Raw genomic sequence first — 27,068 nt, 5'->3', positions numbered from 1 at the left:
GTGAATGAAAGTCAATAAGCTGTGGCCAGCAACAGTCACAAATAATACATCTCACCTCTCCCCCAGGGCAGTATCTGACACACACGCACACAAACACACACACACAGCGCCAAGTGCACTCTGAAGCTGGTGTCCTGAGGTTTTGGTGCAGGTGCATCTCTGAACCAACAACCTCAGGCTTCCGAGCAGCGCCATGTTTAAGCTGTCAAGACTGGCAGATATGCTTGTATCTTCAAGATGCGGAAGACACATTGTGTGTGTGTGTGTGTGTGCGTGCGTGCGTGCGTGCGTGCGTGCGTGCGTGCGTGCGTGCGTGCGTGCGTGCGTGCGTGCGTGCGTGCGTGCGTGCGTGTGTGTGTGTGTGTGTGTTTGTGTGGGGTAATATGAGTTCAGAAATAGCAAAAGTGGTCTAGCTTCACGTTACAGAATACTAAGCGTGTGCAAAGCTGTCATCAAGGCAAAGGGTGGCTACTCTGAATAATATAAAATATATTTAGATTTGTTTAACAATTTTTGGTTACTACATGATTCCATATATGTTATTTCATAGTTTTGATGTCTTCACTATTATGCTACAACGTGGAAAATAGTAAAAATAAAGAAAAACCCTTGAATGAGTAGCTGTGTCCAAACTTTTGACTGGTACTGTACATTGACTCATTATTCCAGTAAAGCTCATGGCAGAGATGATGCCCGACATCGCGGTCTTACTGCCAACTTCTAAACTAAAAAGAAACTCACAGGCTGAGTATTCCTGATTCATTGAAAATAAGCCTTAGCTCTTCCACATTCTTCACTCAGTCTGGAAGAATAAAGCACAATGAATGATGTGAAAGATGTGTTTTCCTCCCAAGGTTTACTGTAAATTCATCCAACTTCAACATTGAAACAATGTGTTCTTTCTTAACTGTTTAAGCTCTGAAATGTTACCAAATGACTAAGTCTAAATCACTGTCGACCAAGACTTTGTAGTATACATGATTACTGCAATGCATGAAGCCTCTCTTTATGTCTTTCCACCAAGCTAAAAGGTGCAGCAAACAGAGCATCAGCAGGAAAGGTGGAGGTCTCAGACTACACATGGATCTGAACAACCTGGTTAGGAATCTTCCACGGAGGAGAATAAGGAGGTTGCAGGTGCAAAGTTTGGCAGGCCAGAAAGTGCTCGGACATTAGCATAAAGTAATGCACACCAGCTGGAGAGAATTACTATTTTAAGTTCGGGATGTACTGTACTACAAGTGTGGCCCTGGAAATGTGTTCCTGCATGAAGATTGCTTGCTGACCTCTTGAAATCTATAGGAAATGCTACAGTTGCATATTTGTTACATCATGCTATATTGTCTGTATATTGTCTAAAATTGGCACAGTACTGTCAGAAAACACAAATAATTTTTTTCTGGTAACTGACATTTAACTAAGAAGAGGGAAAACAAAACAAGCAATGATACAGTATCAAAACAGGTTTAATAAAGCCAAATTTTGTCAATCTTTAATCCCAGCTGTGGTCCAGATGTGCTTAGACAGTTCAGCTATGTAGACACAGAGAGCTCTCCAACTCTCCAACATGGAGGGATAGTCTCCGGCAGCCAAGATGTTTTGCTATTGAAGGAAATGACACCTAAATTCCAGGCATTCCAGGTCAATGTGTGAAAATCACATAGGCCTGTCACAGACACTCCGGAACAACTAAACATTCTGATAAGGACAGTGTCCTGACCAGAAGGTCACCTGGTGACGTCAGTAGGGTGGGGCACTACACTCTCTCCCAGGTTTTGTTCCAAATGGCACCCTATTCCCTAATTAGTGCACTACTACGGGCCCTGGTCAAAAGTAACCCATTACATAGGACATAGGTTGCCATTTGGGACGCAGTCCTAGTCTGTCGGCTAGGAAACTCCTGTTGACTACCAAACTCCTGTCGACTACCGGGAAGCACCCGCCCACCCACCTTGATAGCCGCAGTGGCAGGTTTATTAGCTAGGAAGGTAGGAAGGCAACACTGTCTGTCTCATCTGGCACTGTCTGAGCAGCAACATGGATGGAAATATTTTTGTTCAGGCCTGTGAATGACAATCTGTGTAAACTATGATTTGTCCTGTAATATATAGGGAGTATATAGAAACAGGATGGTTAGAACAAAACCATGACAAATAACTTGGACGCCAACCAACAAGCTAGTCATTTTGGGCAGCCAGGGTTCTCAATTATTCATTTTAACATCTTACAGTGGGATTCACAGAATCTCTAAGCAGCTCGAAGAACCAATCACACAAGTCTGTTGAGTCGAGTGGCAAATGAGTGAGCTCCTCCCCTCATAATAAAGTGCCACTCGCTTGCCCTCTGGTCATTTTCACCCCCCTTCCTCACAGAAAAGTTCTACTCTAGCTCTCCTCAGCACGACTTGATCTGTTTTCCTGTTCAACTGGAAGGCTACGCCGACGAGCGCAGGTTTTTCAGCTTTCGTCTTTCACAGAAAGGAACCTTTTCGATTTGGGTAATCAGCTTTTCCGCTCTTTTTTCCTTTTGTCTCCTGTGGTGGCTATCGTGAGACTTGGCTAGCTAAGCTGCAAGGATAGCTATTCTACAACAACAACAAATTCTACCTAGAAGGGTGGAATTACTAGCACTCTCTCATTTAGGTCAACCCACTGACGTTTCGCATTGAATAGACTGACCGTCTGCTTATCAGTCGAGAGCCACACTTTGGTTCATCGCAAGACCCACATGGTGCTAGCTTCTCTGGCTAGCACTGTGCTAACTAGCTAGGCAAATAGCTCAGGTGGCAAAGGGGAAGGGGACCTCAACGATGACGATGGCATGAAAGACCCCCTCCAGGCAGCGGAGGAGGAAGAGAACGAGGAGGCGCAAGCCATTACCTCTAGACCCTCTTCTGCCCTTAGCGGTGCACCTGTGGCAGATGACAGATATTCACTTATCGATGTCTGCAAATGAACAGCCGCCAGACTCAGCGTTGAGTGACCTGAACCCATGGCAGTGCAGAGAGGGACTGGTATGATGGGAGGAAACTCCCCTCTCGCACCCTCCCAGGCAAACAACTCCTCTCAGCTATTCCAGATTGTGTGGCAGATGCCAAACCTAATTGGGACAAACCCTTGACTGGCAAGGTCCAAACCTGACTTTTTGACAGCATGAATGTTAAAGCCTTTGAGGAGCTGGGCCACGGCAAGCCAACGGTGGTCGAGCTGTCACTGGCCAGCCACCTCAAACCTAGTTTCTTGTCACTGACAGGCAATTCTCGCCCTGATAAGATGGACCGCTTCTCCGCGTCCTTCTACCAAAAAGTCGATGTTTCTGCTGCACGTTCTGTACGGCTGTTGAATGTTACATCCCTACTGCTGGCTTACCAGGCTGATTTAATGCTAGAGATTCACAATCTCCTAGTTGTCTGCAAGCCTAACCCAGACATTTGGGATGAGATCTGTATCATCACAGATCTCAACCTCAGAGCCTCCAGTGGTGCCATGCAAGGCTTTGGCAGTGCCATGAGCCTTGCGGTGTTAGGGGAGAGAACCTTGTGGCTCAACTTGTCCAGCCTGTCTGACAAGTAGAAAGCAGATTTCCTTGACGCTCCTGTCGAGCCAAAGGAACTGTTTGGGCCAGCTGTCGCAGCCATTGCGTCAGAAGTGCAAACTTCGAAAGAAGGAGGTTGACGCCTTCAACTTCTGGCTGCCCTGTAGACCTGAGAATCATGGCTACCTGGCGTACACCTCTGTTGTATTCAAGCGTATTGCCAAGGACACCGAGCAAAAATACAGAGGGTGCTGCGGCACCACTAGTGATTGAGAGTCTATCAACCTGTGGGCTACTCACCACCAGAGCTGGCGCTCATGCGCAGTCCAGCCCTGGATCTGGTCCACGGTTATGAAGGGGTAGAGACAGCAGTTCGCTCTGAGTCCACACGCTTTCAGTAACAACTGGCGACTCCACACGCATACTAGAGCAGGATGGCTCCTCTTTATTACACAAAGTTGCTATCAGGGTGATACCAGCTGCAGAGAGCCACCTCGGCTTCTACTCCCGGTACTTCCTGGTTCCCAAAAAGGGGGAAGGGGTTCTCACCATTATGCTTACGTTCAACGTGCTGTCTCTCTCTATTTGTCAACGCAACTGTTTCCTCTCAGTTGCCATGTGGGACAATTCAAATAAGCATCCTGCCAGCACACATGATATTTTTAAGGTTTGCTTTTCAAGGCACAGCCAACAAATACCTCGCTGTCCAATTCGGGCTGGCGCTAGCTCCCAGAATGTTCATCAAGTGTATAGAGGCAGCTCTCACACCACTGAGAAACAAGGGGCTGAGACTCTCCGTCTACATAGAAAATCACCTGCTTTGCTCCCCATCCCGGGAGCAAGTGTTACGAGACACGACTATCCCACTTCTCCGAGCCAGTGTTCAATGTCAATCAGAAAAACAAATGTTTTGTGCCAAAACAGGGAATAGAAGACCTAGGCGTGATGCTGGATTCTCTCTCTTATCAGGCAACACCCTCTGGCGACCGCATCGGGTCGTCCCGACGTTTCCTCTCCCTGTTCCACAGGGGGAGCTCGGTCACATTCAGTACGTGCGTCCGAGTGCTGGGGTTGATGGTGTCCTCCATCTCAGTAGTACCCCTTGGCCTACTGAGGATGAGAGACTTCCAGTGCTGCCCAGCATCTGTGTACACAGCATCACCTCAACCGTCAGATAGAGGTGACCTCTGCTTGTCTTTCAGCTCTCTGTCACTGGAAGAGCCCCTTGATCTTTGTTTTGGGCACTCCCCTAGGGGTAGTGGCAACGGAGGTAGTGGTGACGCGTTACGTACGGGCTGGGGCGCTGTTCAAGAGGGGAATGCAATAAACGGACTGTGGATCCCACAACGCTGCATTTCTCATTTAAACTACCTTGAATTGCTGACAGTGTTTCTTACTCTGAGACACTTTCGACCCTCCCTTCGGAATCACGCCTTGATTAAAACAGACAATATGACTGTGGTGGCATACATTAACCGCCAGGGTGGCACTCTCTCCTTGCTTCTTACACAGACCATCAATCTGAATTATTCTGCTGAGCAAAGCACACCTACTGTCACTATACTGCGCGACTCATGTCCTAGGCATACTTAACGTAGGAGTGGACTTATTGTCCACAGGGAATCTCCAACAAGGGGAATGGAGATTCCATCCTCAAGTGGTGAAACAAATCTGGGAGAGATATGGACAAGAATCAATAGATCTCTTCACATTGCAAAGAAAACGTGCACTTCCCATTGTTCTTCGCGCTAGCAGGAGACGCACCTCAGGGGGTGGATGCACTGGCACACCCTTGCCAGTGCGAATGTTCATCCCTCATCTTGGTAGCCCCTCAATGATAAGGCAAGCTCTGGATAGGGGAGATGTTAATGCTGGAAGCGACAGGCCTGTCTCTCTGTCATGTAGACTTTCCAGAGTGCTAGGGTTACTTTGCCACACTCACGTATGGAAAAAGTTGGTGCGTTTTTGAGAAGTGGTGTGACCAAAAACAGATCATTCCTTTCCAATGCTTTGTATCTGAGTTTATATGCTTTCTGCAGAACATTTTGTACAGAGGGAGGGCGTTCTTCACTGTTAAAGTCTACATAGTCGCTATCACCGTCTGTCATACAGACTTTGACAATAAGACTGTGGGTAAACACCCCTTGTTATGTCATTTCGTGAAGGGAGAGCGTTGCTTACATATCTATTCTTTAAGACTGCTTTACTGGTTGCCCTTCCATCCGCAAAGTGAGCGTGTGAGCAACACGCACTGTCAGCTCACCTCACCGTTCGTACCTGCCTTTATGCCTAAGGTCAGCAGCAATTACAATTGCCATTGCCTCGCCTGTTTAAGGGCATTTCCTTGCAGGAGATTTGCGATGCGGATTGTTGGGCATCCACTCATACTTTTTTTCTGGTTCTACCGGCTAGAAATCACTACACAGTCTTTGGCGCAGTGTCCTCGGTGTCCATTGAGGATTGATACCTTGAGAATACCTGGCTTCAGAAAGCATGTGCGATACGGGAGTTGGCCATATATCCCATATGTGAGATATTGAAACAAATAATTGAAAGAGAATATTATGATATTATGAGTGAGATATCCCACCACATTCCCCTACTCACAAGAGTGGCTTTTTAGTATGAGGTGAGGGGCTCCCTGATTCGCCACTTGACCTGTCTGTGTCTGACAGACATGTATGATTGATTCTTCAAGCTGCTTAGAGATTCAGTGAATCCCACTGTGAGATATCTCACTCATAATATCAGAGAACTGGGGTTACGCAAATAACCTTCAGTACACAAAGGTATCTGTTTATGGAAAGATAATTGCAGTAACATACTGTAGAAATAGCCATGTGCAATGCCTTCAGACACACCTAAACCAACAACACATCCATTTCTAGCTGCAGTTACTACAAATAACTGGAGAACAAATAAATACGGTACAAGGACCAAATTCATCTGTGAGACCACTTCCTAACATGTGGTGAGCTGTGTCAATATTTTTTAGCTGAGACTGTGCCCTTTACTACAGTGGTGGAGATATACTGTACTACATACAGCATACTGAAGACATCTAACACACTGAAACCACTGAGAATTCAACTGAGATTTAGCCTTTATTACAATGCAAACCACTGCTAAAATGAATGAATATGTGATGACAGATGTGAACGGTAGTGGGCTGCTGTGAAAATGCATGACATATTGTGTGACACAGTGCACATGGAATGTTATGGGGATGTTTAAACCAACAAAGTTACTGTGAGAGAAGCTCAGCTCGGAACGTGTGTGATGGATCACACCTCTTTCGTTGCTGAGGGCCCCAGAATGACTCAAACTGGCATTGAATACAACTTGTGATTGATTCACTTACAATTTGAATGGCATTATCAATCATTCACTGTGAATTTGAACTCAATGAGGATACACATTCAATGAGGGCCGCATCACTGTGTTATTACTGTTTTATTACTCTGAACAGGCTATGACACAGCCAGTCAATGCTTTTATGTTAATATAGTACACAGTATAATTCCAGGTCAGATGACGTTCCTTGTCTCTTGCCATGTTTTGAGTTCTTTTGTCATAAAATTATTAAATTGATTTGGCAAAACCATTGTCAGAACTAGTATCAACAACCATAATACTTAAATATCCCGATTATTTGCAGTTTTGGCTCTCTCTTGTCTCAGCCCTCACTCCAGGGATGAGAACATGTGTACATATTGTAAAGTGTGACATTTTTTATTTAAAGGGACAGTTCACTTCTTTAAAGTTCATTTTAGATTTTTTGGGGGGTAAAATTAGTACGATTTTCCACATTTACAACCACTATCACACGCATGACCCGACTCAATCAACTTGAACACAAAACAAATCTCTGTTTTGTGTAGAAGAAAAACAACATGAGACATATACAACTGCCACTTTGATTTATCACATAACACAGGTTAAACATGTACTGTGAATAGGAAGCCTATGATGATCAGTTCATGTTGACAAAAGGTGATACAGTAGGCTACCTGTATATCAAATACTTAGGAATACTACAGTAGATTACAATGATAAAATACATCTAAAGATGATCATAATAGTAAGGCTCATAAAGTTCAGTCATACTTACTGTATCTATGCAAATGTAAAGAGTTCCTGGTAGGACTAATACTGTAAGCAGTAGTAGTATTAAGTATTTAATACTACTACTACTTATTAATCTTACCAGGAACTCTTTAAATTTGCATAAATAAGTATGACTGAACTTTCAAATCAAATCAAATGTTATTTGTCACATGCGCCGAATACAACAGGTGTAGACCTTACAGTGAAATGCTTACTTTACAAGCCCCTAACCAACAATGCAGTTTTAAGAAAAACATAAAATAATAATAATAATAGAAATATAACAAATAATTAAGGAGCAACAATAAAATAACAGTAGCGAGGTTATATACAGGGGGTACTGGTACAGAGTCAATGTGCGGGGGCACAGGTTAGTCGAGGTAACTGAGGTAATATGTACATGTAGGTAGAGGTAAAGTGACTATGCATAGATAATAAACAGAGAGTAGCAGCAGTGTAAAAATGGGGGGTGGGGTGGGGACAATGCAAATAGTCCGGGTAGCCATTTGATTAGCTGTTGAAGAGTCTTATGGCTTGGGGGTAGAAGCTGTTAAGAAGCCTTTTTAACCTAGACTTGGCGCTCCGGTACCGCTTATAACTAGGGTGGCTGGAGTCAATAACAAAGCATGCTCCCCGCCCCTGTTTTGGAATGGGGACTGAGAAATGTAACCCCTCTTAAACTCATAGACAGAGCTATGGCTGCAAGGACTGACCATACATGATATCAAAAGTATAGTTTTAACCATGCTTTGAGGCTATATAGCATTTGTTTAGATTTACTTTGTTAACAAACACTGGAGTAAAACAAGTTTATATTTTGGGTTCTGATGGGGTACAACAGTTGAACTAAGCTCATGAGGCATTTAGAAGTTCTATTCTTCGAGAATCAATGGGTACATGTCATTAAGTCCAATAATTGATGTAGCAACTGCTGATTGCCCCTTTAACTGCATGATTCATGGCAATTTAAATTGTGTTTTTAGACAACCTTTCTTATCTATGTTAACATACCTTGCAAACCTAAAGGGTTGAATCTTGGAGGCCCCAAGGGCATTAATGTAATACGTGGAGGAAGCATGGACAGAACTGTGGAGGAAGCAACCTGTGCCGGAGTAGAAAAAAACAACACAATTGTGAGGTTTGATGCAAGTTTGAAGTCATTGGCAGTCTAGTGTCTTAAAATGTGTATGTTTCCCATGGTACACTACAGTCACCGTTTTTTAACGGGATATACAATAGAACCATGTATAAATGAAGGCAGCCTTCAGATTACAACCACAGGGGGGTGCTACATCCTAATAGTGTTGTGAATTTCAACAACCTGTTAGTGGGTTACCCTAACGCAACACTGTTTCACTTGATTTTTATAACCTAAATAATCTCAGTGTCAAAGAATAGGCATTATACAAAATAATATGCAACTGCACCTGTTTTTTCCCGAGTGGCACAGTGCTCTAACGCTTGCATCTCAGTGCTAGAGGTGTCACTACAGACTCTGGCTCGATCCCAGGCTGTATCACAACCGGCAGTGATAGGGAGTCCCATAGGATGGCGCACAATTGGCCCAACGTCTTCCGGGTTTGGTCGGGGTAGGACGTCATTGTAAAACAAGAATGTGTTCTTAACTGACTTGCTCAGTTAAATAAAGGTTAAAAAAATAAAACAAACAAACAAATTAATATAAACGAGCCATGCAGGCGGAACTAATTTAACAAGTGTGTATACTGCAAGGGTGTATACTGTCTGTATGGCATTAATAGCCTACTGTACCTGATGGCAATGCTGTTAGAAAGATGTCCGTTTGTAATTTTGACTGTAGGATGCACCTATTTCCCTGCCCAGAGACAGGAAGTGGCCCAGCACTTGATGGTTTATCAAGCGTAACTCACAGTTAAGACTGACAAACATGGAACCTGTCATAATATGCTCATCATGCTGATCTTTAACTCAAAGAAGAGCACATTCAATAGTGGCCCCAGGGCAGGCCCCACAAGCTCCTGTAAGAGAACCTGACACATGGGTCCCATGGATGTCCCCATATCGCTTCACATGGGTCCCATGGATGTCCCCATTGGTGGTGCCACACCACAATACAAATACAAATGTAATGGTTTTGATGTAACATTGATTTATTTATCATCATCATTAGGCCTTTATGTGTTTCCTTACCAGAAGTATAGTCCTGGCTATAGTAGCTCTGGACAGGATATAGGCCTAATCAGGACATAGGATTAACATGTGCTGCTAATCCTACACACCACAACTATTCTACTGGTTACATCGTGGAAACATTGTAACCATGAAATGTATCCATAGGTCTTAATAGATGTATAGAGGTGGATAAACTCGATTTACGAGCGCGTTTATGCCAATACCGACTGGAACGTGGAATAGCTGTTGAATTCACATCTGTGCTCAGTGTTGTGGTGGGTTGGATTAAGGCGTGTCGCGCTAGCCATGTAGGTCTGCCTATATTATTGGAAATGTTAGTCCTGACCGGGAGAAGCTTGAAGTCCCGCCACTCATTCTGTGCTATCAGCAGTTTCACATTCATCGGCAGTCACGGGAGAGCTTTCACAATGGCAGAACACTTTACTGAGCAAATAGTATTTAACAAACCAAAGGTAAGTTACAAATGAAGAACATAATGTATCAGGCAAAGCGAATTTTGCAGTAAATGATTCACTCGTATTACTCAACCACGTTATTGTATTGAGGAAATATACCAGTTCACTCGGCTACTTTGTTTATATGGTAAGGTTTCACGTCGTTTATTCATCTGTTTGACTCTAAAACCCCGGATGCACCTGGTTAGAAGAAACGAAAGGTAGTCTACAGGTTAGGAGAACTCACGCAGCAGGTTGGGAGAATTAGGTTAAGGTTAGCGACAATGCTTTCCTAACACTGCTACGAAAATCACTTCGGACAAAGTGGCATGTTTTTAAGGAGTCCCAGTCTACTACTACAGCAGAACTGCCGTCCTTGCGCAATTAACCTATTCATTTGCACAAGCCTCGCCGAGCAACACGTTAAATAGAGAATGCATAGCCTAGATCAGTGTTAGTCACTATTTTTTGTAAGGGGGCCACTTTGGGTTGAGACGATCATTCAGAGGCCGGCACAGAACTTAAATTTGTTGTACTTTTTCTTGCAATATTATCAATTGAGAGCAAATTCGGAGCAAAAGAGCACATGCAATTGATTTGATTTACAGCGCATCACAAATATATTAACTCAGTAAAAAAAAAAAAAAGCGTTATTTTCAGCAAACGTAACATGTGTAAATATTTGTATGAACATAACAAGATTCAACAACTGAGACATAAACTGAACAAGTTCCACAGATGTGTGACTAACAGAAATGGAATGTGACCCTGAACAAAAGGGGGGGGGGTCAAAATCAAAAGTAACTGTCAGTATCTGGTGTGGCCACCAGCTGCATTAAGTACTTCAGTGCATCTCCTCCTCATGGACTGCACCAGATGTGCCAGTTCTTGCTGTGAGATGTTACCCCACTCTTCCACCAAGGCACCTGCAAGTTCCCGGACATTTCTGGGGTGAATGGCCCAAGCCCTCACCCGCCGATCCAACAAGTCCCAGATGTGCACAATGGGATTGAGATCCGGGCTCTTTGCTGGCCATGGCAGAACACTGACATTCCTGTCTTGCAGGAAATCATGCACTGAACAAGCAGTATGGCTGGTGGCATTGTCATGCTGGAGGGTCATGTCAGGATGCGCCTGCAGGAAGGGTATCACACGAGGGAGGAGGATGTCTTCCCTGTAATGCACAGCGTTGAGATTGCCTGCAATGACAACAAGCTTAGTCTGATGATGCTGTGACACACCGCCCCAGACCATGACGGACTCTCCACCTCCAAATCGATTCCGCTCCAGTGTACAGGCCTCGGTGTAACGCTCATTCCTTCGACGTTAAACGCAAATCTGGAACCGCGACTCGTCAGTGAAGAGCACTTTTTGCCAGTCCTGTTTGGTCCAGCGACGGTGGGTTTGTGCCCATAGGCGACGTTGTTGCCGGTGATGTCTGGTGAGGACTTGCCTTACAACAGGCCTACAAGCTCTCAGCCCAGCCTCACTCAGCCTATTGCGGACAGTCTGAGCACTGATGGAGGGATTGTGCGTTCCTGGTGTAACTCGGGCAGTTGTTGCCATCCTGTACCTGTCCCGCAGGTGTGATGTTCGGATGTACCGATCCTGTGCAGGTGTTGTTACATGTGGTCTGCCACTGCGAGGACGATCAGCTGTCCGTCCTGTCTACCTGTCTTAGGCGTCTCACAGTACGGACATTGCAATCTATTGCCCTGGCCACATCTGCAGTCCTCATGCCTCCTTGCAGCATGCCTAAGGCACATTCACGCAGATGAGCAGGGACCCTGTGCATCTTTCTTTTGGTGTTTTTCAGTCAGTAGAAAGGCCTCTTTAGTGTCCTAAGTTTTCATAACTGACCTTAATTGCCTATCGTCTGTAAGCTGTTAGTGTCTTAATGACCGTTCCACAGGTGCATGTTCATTAATTGTTTATGGTTCATTGAACAAGAATGGGAAACAGTGTTTAAACCCTTTACAATGAAGATCTGTGAAGTTATTTGGATTTTTACGGATTATCTTTGAAAGACAGGGTCCTGATAAAGCGACTTTACATACACTCACATATAATAGGCTACATCACATGTATAAGACCCATATTAAGGGTTACCTCAGTAGTTGGATGAGCGACAATGTCCCTTCTGCTCGTTGACTGAATTCATTCTAAATGTATAGTCTGTTGTTGCTATCCTTGTGAGGCAATCCAGGTGTACATTGGTGTGTCTGTTCCTCTGTTTTTGTTTCACAATGTACATTGTTGAAAATTTTGCTCCACATAAATAAGTGCTGACAAAAATTTTTACCTTTTGCACACACTGCTTCAGAAGTGGGTAACACCTGATCTTAGTTCACCTTGCAATGTGTCATTTGCCTGCAGCTCCACTATCTCACTCTCTATGCCAGCACGGTCAGGACCGAGGGCTGTGATGACTGGGGTCAGAGATGCCACTGGCACATGAAAGGGGTTCTCAATGAAGTTGAAAAACTCCTTGTACTCCATCATATCCTTGAATCTTGACTCAAACTCCAACTTCAACTCTTCCAACACACGCACAAATGCATCATAGCTAAAATGTGGCGGTATGTCTGGGTTGGATGTGGTGACTGCTCTGAGTTTTGGGAAATGAACAATCTGTCTGTCAGGTATGAACAGTGTGGTGAATATCCTCTCTCTCATCAGGCCTATGAGTCCCTACTTCTTCCCTCGCATGTTTGGGGCACCGTCAGTGCATACAGATGCCAGATTTGACCAGTCAATATTATTATCAGCAAAAAATATAATAAGGGCTTGCTTTCAGAATATCCTCTCCTCGTGTTTGTCCCTGAAGAGGCATAAAAGTTCCTCTCTGAATGACTCATTTTGAGAGAAGCGGACCCAAGCACATAATTGGTCAATGTCACTTACATCAGTGCTTTCGCCAAAGGCAATACTAAAACACGGTGCCTGGGATATGTCAGTAATCAGTTGCTTACCGATGTCATCACCCATGTCTTGTTATGGTCGAGTCTGAGAGTTAGTCCCTTAATTTGCCTTAAAATAGCTTCCTTGTTTGTGAAATCAGCATACAATATTTCGGCTGAGGCCAATATACATTATTTGACTATCTCCACGTCTGTGAAGGCCTTCTTGTTTCTCGCGAGTATCCAAGCAATCTCCTATTTTTCCTCTGTCGTTTTCTCTGCAACAGTGCTAGATCTGTCCATCGTTTGTCGTTGTCCTTTGAGTTGCGCTATTTGGTTGTTTCTGAGGTTGCGTTGTGGCGGATATGTTTTGTCAAAGTGGGCATGATTTGACTGGAAATGTCCCTGTCACGTATTTCTAGGAGTGGTGGGTGTAGAGTCAGGCGCTGAGAGCAAAATTCCAAAGAAATGCGTTTTATTTCGCGTAGTCTAGCCAAACAAACAGGCAATGCCCAATGAACACGTATGTCTCCAAAACAGGGAAGAACATAATACGCAGGCGAAAAAAACAACAGCACCACTGACAGTAAGGAATAAGCCCGCACAACAGCAAGCGAGCACTAGAAGTTTAAATAGACAAACTAATGAACCAAAATGAGCAACAGGTGAAAACAATCAAAACAGTCAAAAGACAAAACCTACAGAAAGGAAAAAGGGATCGGTGGCAGCTAGTAGACCGGTGACGACGACCGCCGAGCACCGCCCGAATAGGGAGAGGAGCCACCTTTGGTGGAAGTCGTGAAAGTAACCCCCCCCCCCCCCCCCCCGACGCGTGGCTCCCGCAGTGCGCCGACACCGGCCTTGAGGACGACCCGGGGGGGGGAGGCGCAGGGCAATCTGGATGGAGGCGGTGGAAATCACTCAGCAGTGCTGGATCTAAGATGTCCCCCACCGGTACCCAGCACCTCTCCTCCGGACCGTACCCCTCCCAATCCACGAGGTACTGCAGGCCCCTCACCCGGCGTCTAGAGTCCAAGATGTCACGTACCATGTACGCCGGGGGCCCCTCGATGTCCAGAGGGGGCGGAGGGACCTCCGGTACCTCACCTTCCTGCAGGGGACCAGCTACCACCGGCCTGAGGAGAGACACATGAAACGAGGGGTTAATGCGATAGTAAGGGGGTGCTGTAACCTATAACACACCTCGTTTATCCTCCTCAGGACTTTAAATGGCCCCACACACCGCGACCCCAGCTTCCGGCAGGGCAGGCGGAGGGGCAGGTTTCGGGTCGAGAGCCAGACACGGGGACCCGGTGCGAACACGGGGGCCTCACTGCGGTGGCGGTCAGTGCTCACCTTCTGCCGCCCACTAGCCCGTTTTAGCGATTCCTGGACGGCTCTCCAGGTCTCCTTTGAGCGCTGCACCCATTCCTCCACCGCAGGAGCCTCAGTCTGGCTCTGATGCCAAGGTGCCAGGACCGGCTGGTAGCCCAACACGCACTGGAATGGCGACAGGTTCGTGGAGGAGTGGCGGAGTGAGTTTTGGGACGTACCTCGCCCATTCTCCTGGCCGGTCCTGGCAATACGACCGCAGAAACCTACCCACATCCTGGTTCACTCTCTCCACCTGCCCATTACTCTCGGGGTGAAAACCTGAGGTCAGGCTGATCGAGACCCCCAGATGCTCCATGAACGCCCTCCAAACCCGGGACGTGAACTGGGGACCCCGATCAGAAACTATGTACTCAGGCACCCCGTAGTGCTGGAAGATGTGGGTAAATAAGGCCTCCGCAGTCTGCAGGGCCGTAGGGAGACCGGGCAACGGGAGGAGATGGCAGGACTTCGAAAACCGATCCACAACAACCAGGATCGTGGTGTTCCCCTGAGACGGGGGAAGGTCGGTGAGGAAGTCCACCGATAGATTTGACCAAGGCCGTTGTGGAACGGGGAGGGGCTGTAACTTCCCTCTAGGCAGGTGTCTAGGGGCCTTACTCTGAGCGCACACCGAACAGGAGGATACATAAAACCTCACGTCCTTAGCTAAAGTGGGCCACCAGTACTTCCCCCTAAGACCTCGCACCGTCCTCTCAATACCCGGATGACCCGAGGAGGGTAGCGTGTGGGCCCACCGGATCAATTTGTCACGAACACCAAGCGGCACGTACTTACGGCCCGCTGGACACTGTGGTGGCGTGGGTTCTAACCGTGACGCCCGCTCAATGTCCGCGTCCACCTCCCATACCACCGGTGCCACCAGACATGAGGCCGGGAGTATGGGAGTAGGCTCGATGGACCGCTCCTCGGTATCATAAAGACGGGACAGTGCGTCGGCCTTAGTGTTACGGGAACCTGGTCTATAAGAGATGGTAAAACAAAATCTAGTGAAAAACATGGCCCACCTTGCCTGGCGTGGATTCAGTCTCCTTGCTGCCCGGATGTACCTTAGATTACGGTGGTCAGTCCAGATGAGAAAAGGGTGTTTAGCCCCCTCAAGCCAATGTCTCCACATCTTCAGAGCTTTAACCACAGCCAGCAACTCCCGGTCCCCCACATCATAGTTTCGCTCCGCCGGACTGAGCGTCCTTGAAAAGAAAGCGCAGGGGCGAAGCTTCGGTGGCGTACCCGAGCGCTGAGATAGCAAGGCTCCAACCCCAGCCTCGGACGCGTCCAGCTCCACCATGAATGCCAAAGGGTCCGGATGAGCCAATACGGGAGCATCGGTAAACAGCGCCTTCAGACGACTAAACGCTCTGTTCGCCTCCGCTGACCACCGCAAACGCACCGGCCCCCCCTTCAGCAGTGAGGTAATGGGAGCAGCCACCTGACCAAAACCCCGGATAAACCTCCGGTAGTAATTGGCAAACCCTAAAAACCGCTGCACCTCCTTTACCGTGGTCGGAGTCGGCCAATTACGCACTGCTGTAACGCGGTCACACTCCATCACCACCCCAGATGTGGAAATGCGATACCCCAGGAAAGAGACTGCTTGCTTGGAGAACACACATTTCTCAGCCTTGATGTACAGGTCATGCTCCAACAGTCGCCCAAGTACCTTGTGCACCAGAGATCCATGCGCGGCGCATGTGGCAGAATAGATCAGTATGTTATCGATGTAAACCACCACACCCTGCCCGTGCAGGTCTCTGAGAATCTCGTCTACAAAGGATTGAAAGACGGCTGGAGCATTCTTCAACCCATACGGCATGACGAGGTACTCATAATGGCCAGATGTGGTACTAAACGCGGTCTTCCACTCATCTCCCCCCCGGATACGCACCAAGTTATACGCGCTCCTGAGATCCAGTTTTGTGAAAAAGCGTGCTCCGTGAAATGATTCCACCGCCGTAGCGATGAGAGGTAGCGGGTAACTAAACCCTACTGTGATGGAATTTAGACCTCGATAATCAATGCACGGACGCAGACCTCCCTCCTTCTTTTTCACAAAAAAGAAACTCGAGGAGACGGGTGACGTGGAGGGCCGAATGTACCCCTATCCCAGAGATTCAGTGACATATGTCTCCATAGCCACCGTTTCCTCCTGTGACAGCGGGTACACGTGACTCCTGGGAAGTGCTGCGTTTACCTGGAGGTTTATCGCACAATCCCCTCGTCGATGAAGTGGTAATTGGGTCGCCCTCTTTTTACAGAAAGTGATAGCCAAATCGGCATATTCTGAGGGAATGCGCACAGTGGAAACCTGTTCTGGACTCTCCACCATCGTTGCACCGATGGAAACTCCTATACACCTACCTAAACACTCCTCAGACCACCCCTCTAGAGCCCCCTGTTTCCATGAAATCTTGGGGTTGTGAATAGCCAACCAGGGAATCCCCAGCACCACTGGAAACGCAGGAGAATCAATGAGGAAGAGACTAAGCCGCTCCTTATGACCCCCCTGCCTTACCATGTCCAGTGGAACCGTGGCCTCCCTGACCAGGCCTGACCCTAACGGTCGACTATCTAGGGAGTGCACGGGGAAGGGTTGGCCTATCTGCACCAACGGAATCCCTAACCTATGCGCAAAACCGTGGTCCATAAAACTCCCAGCTGCACCTGAATCGACTAGCGCCTTATGCTGGGAAGAGGGGGAAAACTCAGGAAAAGAGATTAGAACAAACATATGACCAACAGGGGGCTCTGGGTGAGTCTGGTACTGACTCACCTGGGGTTTTCGAGCAGTGTTCTGCCTGCCCTCTCGACTCCCAGATGAGCTCCTCCAGCACCGGTCGGCAGTGTGCCCTCTCCGACCACAACTGGTGCAGGAGGAGCCTCCTCCTCCGGTCGCCCTAGACGCAGCACCCCCTAACTCCATGGGTGTTGGAGCGGGAGTGCTGGGGGGTGGAACAAACAGAACCCGTTCTGGACGCCTGCGAGCAGCTAGCAGGTTGTCCAGCCGGATTGACATGTCGATTAGTTCGTCCAGTGTGAGGGTGGTTGTCACGTTCCTGACCTGTTTTCTGTTGTTTTGTATGTGTTTAGTTGGTCAGGACGTGAGCTGGGTGGGAATTCTATGTTGTGTGTCTAGTTTGTCTGTTTCTATGTCAGCCTAGTGTGGGTTCTCAATCAGAGACAGATGGTAGTCGTTGTCTCTGATTGAGACTCATATATAGGAGGCTTGTTTTGTGTTGGGATTTTGTGGGTGTTTGTTTCCTGTCTCAGTGTTTGTTCTGCACCAGATAGGACTGTCTCGGTTTTCACGGTTTGTTATTTTGTTATTTGTTAAGTGTTCATGGTTATTGTTTAATTAAACATGTTGAGCACTGGCTACGCTGCATTTTGGTCCTCTCCTTCACCCCTGGAAGAAAACCTTTACAGAAACACCCACCAAACCCGGACCAAGCAGCGTGGCAACGGGCAGCAGCAACAGCAGCAGCAGTACAAGGAGGAATGGACATGGGAGGAGATTCTGGACGGAGAAGGACCCTGGGCAGAGCCAGAGGAGTGTCGCCGTCCTAAAGCGGAGCTGGAGGCATCAAAAGCGGAGAGGCGGCATTATGAGGCGCTTGCAAGGCAGAGTGGCTGGAAACCCGAGAGGCTCACCCAAAAATTTCTTGGGAGGGGGCTAAAGGGGAGTGTGGCGAAGCCGGGTTGGATACCTGAGCCAACTCCCCGGGCTTACCGGGGAGTGAGAGGGCGTCGTACCGGTCAGACACCGTGTTATGCGGTAAAGCGCACGGTGTCCCCAGTACGCGTGCTTAGCCCAGTGCGGGCTATTCCACCTTGCCGCACTGGGAGGGCTAGGTTGGGCATCGAGCTGGATGTCATGAAGCCGGCCCAACGTATCTGGCCTCCAGTACGTCTCCTCGGGCCGGCGTACATGGCACCAGCCTTACAGGTGGTGTCCCCGGTTCGCCTGCATAGCCCAGTGCGGGTTGTTCCACCTCGCCGCACTGGCAGGGCTACGGGGACCATTCAACCTGGTAAGGTTGGAGAGGCTCGGTGCTCAAGAGCGCGTGTCCTCCTTCACGGTCCGGATTATCCGGCGCCACCTTCCCGCCCCAGCCCAGTACCACCAGTGCCTACACCACGCACCAGGCTTCCAGTGCATCGCCAGAGCCCTGTTCCTCCTCCCCGCACTCGCCCTGAGGTGCGTGCCCTCAGCCCGGTACCTCCAGTTCCGGCACCACGCATCAGGCCTATAGTGCGTCTCAGCCGGCCAGAGTCTGCCGTCTGCCCAGCGGTGCCTGAACTGCCCGTCTGCCCAGCGGCGCCTGAACTGCCCGTCTGCCCAACGCCGTCTGAACCGTCCGTCTGCCCAGCGGCGTCTGAGCCATCCGTCTGCCCAGCGCCGTCTGAGCCATCCGTCTGCCCAGCGCCGTCTGAGCCATCCGTCTGCCCAGCGCCATCTGAGCCATCCGTCTGCCCAGCGCCGTCTGAGCCATCCGTCTGCCCAGCGCCATCTGAGCCATCCGTCTGCCACGAGCCATTAGAGCCGCCCGTCTGTCCCGAGCCATTAGAGCCGTCCGTCAGTCAGGAGCCGCTAGAGCCGTCCGTCAGTCAGGAGCTGCCAGAGCCGCCAGCCAGTCAGGAGCTGCCAGAGCCGCCAGCCAGTCAGGAGCTGACAGAGCCGCCAGCCAGTCAGGAGCTGCCAGAGACGCCAGCCAGTCAGGAGCTGCCAGAGACGCCAGCCAGTCAGGAGCTGCCAGAGACGCCAGCCAGTCAGGAGCTGCCAGAGACGCCAGCCAGTCAGGAGCTGCCAGAGACGCCAGCCAGTCAGGAGCTGCCAGAGACGCCAGCCAGTCAGGAGCTGCCAGAGACGCCAGCCAGTCAGGAGCTGCCAGAGCTGCCCTACAGTCATGAGCTGCCCTACAGTCATGAGCTGCCCTACAGTCATGAGCTGCCCTTCAGTCATGAGCTGCCCTTCAGTCATGAGCTGCCCTTCAGTCATGAGCTGCCCTACAGTCATGAGCTGCCCTACAGTCATGAGCTGCCCTCCAGTCATGAGCTGCCCTCCAGTCATGAGCTGCCCTCCAGTCATGAGCTGCCCTCCAGTCATGAGCTGCCCTCCAGTCATGAGCTGCCCTCCAGTCATGAGCTGCCACTCAGTCCGGAGCTGCCACTAGTCCGGAGTTGTCCCTCTGGCCTGAGCTACCTCTCTGTCCTGGGCTACCTCTCTGTCCTGAGCTACCTTTTTGTCCTGAACTACCTCTCTGTCCTGAGTTGTCTCCTCTATTGTAGAGGGGAATTGGTGAAGGTTCCTGGACCATGGTCGGGGGCGAGGGTCGCCACTCAAGGGACGCTAAGGAGGTGGAGAAAGACAATGGTGGAGTGGTGCCCTCGTCCACCGCCGGAGCCGCCACCGCGGACAGATGCCCACCCAGACCCTCCCCTTGAGTTTTAGGGGTGCGCCCGGAGTTCGCACCTTGAGGGGGGGGTTCTGTCACGTTCCTGACCTGTTTTCTGTTGTTTTGTATGTGTTTAGTTGGTCAGGACGTGAGCTGGGTGGGAATTCTATGTTGTGTGTCTAGTTTGTCTGTTTCTATGTCAGCCTAGTGTGGGTTCTCAATCAGAGACAGATGGTAGTCGTTGTCTCTGATTGAGACTCATATATAGGAGGCTTGTTTTGTGTTGGGATTTTGTGGGTGTTTGTTTCCTGTCTCAGTGTTTGTTCTGCACCAGATAGGACTGTCTCGGTTTTCACGGTTTGTTATTTTGTTATTTGTTAAGTGTTCATGGTTATTGTTTAATTAAACATGTTGAGCACTGGCTACGCTGCATTTTGGTCCTCTCCTTCACCCCTGGAAGAAAACCTTCACAGTGGTGTCCCGACAAGCTAGCTCTCTGCGGACGTCCTCCCGGAGGCTGCACCGGTAGTGGTCCATCAGGACCCTGTCGTTCCAAGGCGCAGCGGGATATGAGTACATCTTCTTTTAATAAAGATGACGAAACACGAAAACGAACACTTTTACAAAACAAAACAACAAACGACCGTGAAGCTATAAATGAAAGTGCACACACAAGCTACTAACGTTCAACATAGACAATTACCCACAAACACCTAAAGCCTATGGCTGCCTTAAATATGGCTCCCAATCAGAGACAACAATAAACAGCTGCCTCTGATTGAGAACCAAACCAGGCAACCATATACTTTCCTAAACACCTACACTGAACACAACCCCATACATACTACAAAACCCCCTAAACAATACACACACCCTAAACTAGACAAAACACACAAACATCCCCCATGTCACACCCTGACCTAACTAAACTAATAAAGAAAATCAATATAACAAAGGCCAGGGTGTGACAGTACCCCCCCCCCAAAGGTGCGGACTCCGGCCGCAAAACCTGACACAGAAGGGGAGGGTCCGGGTGGGCCTTCCTATGGTGGCGGCTCGGGTGCGGGACGTGGACCCCCCTCCACCATAGTCACTACCCGCTTTGGTGGCGCCTCTGGAACAGCGAGTCCCGGACTGAATACCATCCCATAGGGCGCCACTGGACGGAGGGGCAGCTCCGGACTGAGGGGCAGCTCCGGACTGAGGGGGAGCTCCGGACTGAGGGGCAGCTCCGGACTGAGGGGGAGCTCCGGACTGAGGGGGAGCTCCGGACTGAGGGGCAGCTCCGGACTGAGGGGCAGCTCCGGACTGAGGGGCAGCTCCGGACTGAGGGGCAGCTCATGACTGGCAGATGGTTCTGGCGGATCCTGGCTGGCTGACGGCTCTGGCGGATCCTGGCTGGCTGACGGCTCTGGCGGATCCTGGCTGGCTGACGGCTCTGGCGGGTCATGGCTGGCTGACGGCTCTGGCTGGTCATGGCTGGCTGACGGCTCTGGCTGGTCATGGCTGGCTGACGGCTCTGGCTGGTCATGGCTGGCTGACGGCTCTGGCTGGTCATGGCTGGCTGACGGCTCTGGCTGGTCATGGCTGGCTGACGGCTCTGGCTGGTCATGGCTGGAGGACGGCTCTGGCTGGTCATGGCTGGCGGACGGCTCTGGCTGGTCATGGCTGGCGGACGGCTCTGGCTGGTCATGGCTGGCGGACGGCTCTGGCTGGTCATGGCTGGCGGACGGCTCTGGCTGATCCTGTCTGGCGGACGGCTCTGGCTGATCCTGTCTGGCGGACGGCTCTGGCTGATCCTGTCTGGCGGACGGCTCTGGCTGATCCTGTCTGGCGGACGGCTCTGGCTGATCCTGTCTGGCGGACGGCTCTGGCTGATCCTGTCTGGCGGACGGCTCTGGCTGATCCTGTCTGGCGGACGGCTCTGGCTGATCCTGTCTGGCGGACGGCTCTGGCGGCTCCTGTCTGGCAGATGGCTCTGAAGGCTCAGTACAGACAGGCGGCTTTGAAGGCTCAGTACAGACGGGCGGCTTTGAAGGCTCAGTACAGACGGGCAGTTCATGCGGCGCTTGGCAGACGGACAGTTCAGACGGCGTTGGGCAGACGGGCAGTTCAGGCGCCGTTGGGCAGACGGGCAGTTCAGACGGCGTTGGGCAGACGGGCAGTTCAGACGGCGTTGGGCAGACGGGCAGTTCAGGCGCCGCTGGGCAGACGGGCAGTTCAGGCGCCGCTGGGCAGACGGCAGACTCTGGCCGGCTGAGACTCACTGTAGGCCTGGTGCGTGGTGCCGGAACTGGAGGTACCGGGCTAAGGACACGCACCTTCAGGCTAGTGCGGGGAGCAGCAACAGGACGCACAGGACTCTGGAGGCGCACAGGAGGCTTGGTGCGTGGTGTAGGCACTGGTGGTAATGGGCTGGAGACACGCACCATAGGGCTAGTGCGTGGAGGAGGAACAGGGCTCTGGAGACGCACAGGAGGCTTGGTGCGTGGTGCCGGCACTGGTGGTAATGGGCTGGAGACACGCACCACAGGGCTAGTGCGGGGAGCAGGAACAGTGCGTACAGGGCTCTGGAGACGCACATTAGGCCTAGTGCGTGGTGCCGGAACTGGTTGTACCGGGCTGGGGACACGCATCTCAGGATGAGTGCAAGAAGCAGGAACAGGACACACCGTGTTGTGAAGGTGTACTGGAGACCTGGTGTGTATAGCCGGCATCAAATCTTCCGGAACTTTAACACAAGTTTCAGGCTGAGTACGAGGAACTGACACAGGTGGCATCGGACAGCTAACACGCTCCTCAGGGAGAATGCCATGCATACTCTGCCAAACCAACAGCTCTCTCTCTTCACTCTCCTCCAATTTCGTCAACAACTCCTCGAATGTCTCATAATCTCCCCTTCGTTCACTCTCCTCCAATCTGTCCAATAACTCCTCAACAATCTCAGACTCACCCCTCAACTTCGCCGACTGCTCCAAGTGCCCCCCCCCAATATTTTTTTGGGGCTGTCTCTCGGGCTTCCTACCGTGTCGCCGTGCTGCCTCCATCTCTGCCTTGGGGCGGTGATATTCCCCTGGCTGTGCCCAGGGTCCTCTCCCGTCTAGGATTTCCTCCCACGTCCAGGAGTCTTGACATCGCTGCTGCTGCTTTTTACCACGCTGCTTGGTCCTGTTTTGGTGGGTAATTCTGTCACGATCGTCATAATAAGCGGACCAAGGCGCAGCGGGATATGAGTACATCTTCTTTTAATAAAGATGACGAAACACGAAAACGAACACTTTTACAAAACAAAACAATCGTGAAGCTATAAACGAAAGTGCACACACAAGCTACTAACGTTCAACATAGACAATTACCCACAAACACCTAAAGCCTATGGCTGCCTTAAATATGGCTCCCAATCAGAGACAACAATAAACAGCTGTCTCTGAGAACCAAACCAGGCAACCATAGACTTTCCTAAACACCTACACTGAACACAACCCCATACATACTACAAAACCCCCTAAACAATACACACACCCTAAACTAGACAAAACACACAAACATCCCCCATGTCACACCCTGACCTAACTAAACTAATAAAGAAAATCAATATAACAAAGGCCAGGGTGTGACAGGTTCGAACCACCCAGATTATAATGAGTATTAGGTAACATGCCACTGTGGTGATGGATGGTTGAATTGGTATATGCTTTCCTGGTGGAATCAGACTGATTAATGTGTCAGGCAGTAGGATATGTACTGTTTATGTAGAGTATAACATAAACAAAATATAACACCAGTAAAAACATTTTTTTAAAGGCCTTCCTTTCCTATCTACCTAGCTTCCCCTTCAGTTTCCCTTAAATCCCGTTAGGTTGGCTGCTCAGCCTACCTTAGTTATCCTAGCCCTGCCATTCCCAACCAATTAGAGCGCTTGGAAATGCTCATCTAGACACTTGCACCCGCCCATTCAGGTCAGTGTTATCGTCTTCCGAAGCGCTCTAATTGGTTGGGAATGGCAGGGCTAGGATAACTAAGGTAGGCTGAGCAGCAAACCTAACGGGATTTAAGGGAAACTCAAGATGTTCTTTAGTTGTTTTTGTACAAGGCAGGTATTAATGTGTACGGGAAGGAATAGTGAAGCGCGGCCACTTTAAACATGTTTCTGAACCCCGCATTCTCTACCACAGGGAAGGGTCTCATATCTGCCGCTATGAATTTTGCTATCGCTGCGTTGATTTGGGGAGAAGTGGTTGCCGATTGGTTGCCGTTTAATTGGCACTTTAGGGTGATGCCAGCGTAAATGAGTAGTCATGTTACTCGTATTGTCACTTAAATAGGCTATTGGAAATAAACAGAGCCTACATGTTGTAGAAGTTTTATCCACCACTCGTTGGCCATCCTCGTTATAGTTTACAGGGAAACCGAAATGTTCCCAGACGGCAGACCTGAATGATACTGGGGCGTCTTCTAGTTCTGGCTCTCAATGCTTGCTATGTTGCTCCTTTGCATTTAGCTAACTGCTAATTCCTTCATAAGCTAATTGCTGCTACAACGGTCTCTCAGCTCTCTTCTCGCTGGAGTGAAATAACTAATGAGCGGAGCTGCATACAGCTACTAGACATTTTTTTCTTTTTTTAAGACACCTTTATTACTATGTGGATATTTTTCCCACGTTAATTTATACGCCATTGGTTTAGGCAATAATATTTATTTTTACAATTAAATATGTATATATTTTCCTAGCTATATGATTAATGTAATGTTCGGTTCGCAGTGCGTACCGTGCACCGTGGACACTGTACCGAACAGTTCGATAAGAATACACAAACCGTTTCACCCCTAATAAACATAGTATTTTGCATGCACACGCTACCTCAGCTTTTTCCATAGTTGCCTTTTATTATCCAGGCTGTAACACATCTGGCCGTGATTGGGAGTCGTCCCATAGGGCGGCGCACAACTTGCCCAGCATCGTCTGGGTTTGGCCACCGTAGGCTGTCATTGTAAATAACAGTTTGTTCTTAACTGACTTGCCTAGTTATTTTTTTTTTTTTAAATGAGGGGGTTTATTGTGCTGCCTTGGATGATCTTCTAAAGTCATCACAGACTGTTCTTGGAGCTTGCTCATGCTCTTGAGTAATTTATGACCCTGTGGCACCTTGCCAGATCTGATAAAATGGCAGATTCTCGCACCAGGCTGGGGTAGAGGTTGTCAATCCAAGTAATTTGTTTCTCTCTCTCCAAGAGTGAATGTTTATGTTTGTTGATGCTGTGTTTATAGCCCTTTATAAACATGTTGTAAGTGTAATGCTGTTTGTCATTTATTCATACAGTACCAGTCAAAAGTTTGGACACACCTACTCATTCAAGGGTTCTTCTTAATTTTTACTATTTTCTACATTGTATTTTATATTTGAGATTCTTCCAAGTAGACACCCGTTGCCTTGATTACAGCTTTGCACAGTCTTGGCATTCTCTCAACCAGCTTCATGGGGTAGTCACCTGGAATCCATTTAAAACGAACAGGTGTGCCTTGTTAAAAGTTAATTTGTGGAATTTCTTTCCTTCTTAATGCGTTTGAGCCAATCAGTTGTGATGTGTCAAGGTAGGGGTGGTATACAGAAGATAGCCCTATTTGGTAATGAGTGAATGAGTAGGTGTATTATGGCAAGAACAGCTCAAATAAGCAAAGAGAAACGACAGTCCATCATTACTTTAAGACATGAAGGTCAATCTGGAACATTTCAAGAACTTTGAAAGTTGAAACCGGCTCTCATGAGAACCACAGGAAAGAAAGACCCAGATATACCTCTGCTGTAGAGGATAAATTCATTAGAGTTACCAGCCTCAGAAATTGCAGCCTAATAAATGCTTCACGAAGTTCAAGTAACAGACACATCTCAACATCAATTGTTCAGAGGAGACTGTGTGAGTCAGGCCTTCATGGTCAAATTGCTGCAAAGAAACCACTACTAAAGGACAAAAAGAAGAAGAAGAGACTTGCTTGGGCCAAGAAACACGAGCAATGGACATTAGACCGGTGGAAATCTGTCCTTTGGTCTGATGAGTCTAAATTTGAGATTTTTGGTTCCAACCGCTGTGTCTTTGTGAGACGCATAGTAGGTTTACAGATGATCTCCGCATCTGTGGTTCCCACCGTGAAGCATGGAGGTGTTATGGTGTGGGGGTGCTTTGATGGTGACACTGTCAGTGATTTATTTAGAATTCAAGGCACATTCTGCAGCGATACGCCATCCCACCTGGTTTGCGCTTAGTCCCACTATCATTTGTTTTTCAACAGGACAATGACTCAACACACCTCCAGGCTGTGTAAGGGCTAATTGACCAAGAAGGAGAGTGATGGAGTGCCTCATCAGATCTGGCCTCCACAATCACCTGACCTTAACCCAATTAAGATGGTTGGGGATGAGTTGGACCGCAGAGTGCTGGAAAAGCGGCCAACAAGTGCTCAGCATATGTAAGAACTCCTTCAAGACTGTTGGAAAAGCATTCCAGTTAAAGCTGGTTGAGAGAATGCCAAGAGTGTGCAAAGTTGTCAAAGGATGGCTACTTCGAAGAATCTCAAATATAAAATACTTGTACATGATTCCAGATGTGTTATTTCGTAGTTTATGTCTTCAGTATTATTCTACAATGTAGAAAATAGTAAAAATAAAGAAAAACCCTTGAATGAGTAGGTGCGTCCAAACTTTTGACTAATACTGTTTACATGTGTGCAGATATTTGTCTTCTAGAATCACAACAATAAGATTCCAAGTCATTCGATTTACCACAATCATACATATACCAAAGTATGTGGACAACCCTTCAAATTGGTAGATTCGGCTATTTCAGCCACACCCGTTGCTGATAGGTGTATCAAAATCCAGCACACCGCCATGCAATCTCCATAGACAAACATTGACAGTAGAATGGCCTTACTGAAGAGCTCAGTGACTTTCAACCTGCCACCTTCATAGGATGCCACCTACGAGCAACAACAGCTCAGCCGCGAAGTGGTAGGCCACACAAGCTCACTGAATGGGACCACCGAGTGCTGAAGCGTCTGTCCTCAGGTTGCAACGCTCACTACCAAGTTCCAAACTGCCTCTGGAAGCAACATCCGCACTACAACCGTTTGTAGGGAG

The 27,068-nt window shown here is 48.7% G+C and overlaps 1 protein-coding gene across 1 annotated transcript in view; it reads left to right on the top strand.

Moving 5' to 3' along the window:
• Positions 1-10,152: 10,152 nt before the first annotated feature.
• The window catches only part of LOC120060652 (adenosine deaminase-like), a 38,131-nt gene continuing 21,215 nt past the window's right edge, over positions 10,153-27,068 (top strand). The window contains exon 1 of the mRNA XM_039010040.1: positions 10,153-10,265. Within this exon, the coding sequence (XP_038865968.1) occupies positions 10,221-10,265 (45 nt within the window). The 5' untranslated portion in view covers positions 10,153-10,220. The remainder of the gene's footprint in view (positions 10,266-27,068) is intronic.

Source organism: Salvelinus namaycush, chromosome 16 (genome assembly GCF_016432855.1).
Source record: "Salvelinus namaycush isolate Seneca chromosome 16, SaNama_1.0, whole genome shotgun sequence".
NCBI classification, from domain to species: Eukaryota; Metazoa; Chordata; class Actinopteri; order Salmoniformes; family Salmonidae; genus Salvelinus; species Salvelinus namaycush.
This window is presented reverse-complemented; position numbering and strand designations above follow the sequence as displayed.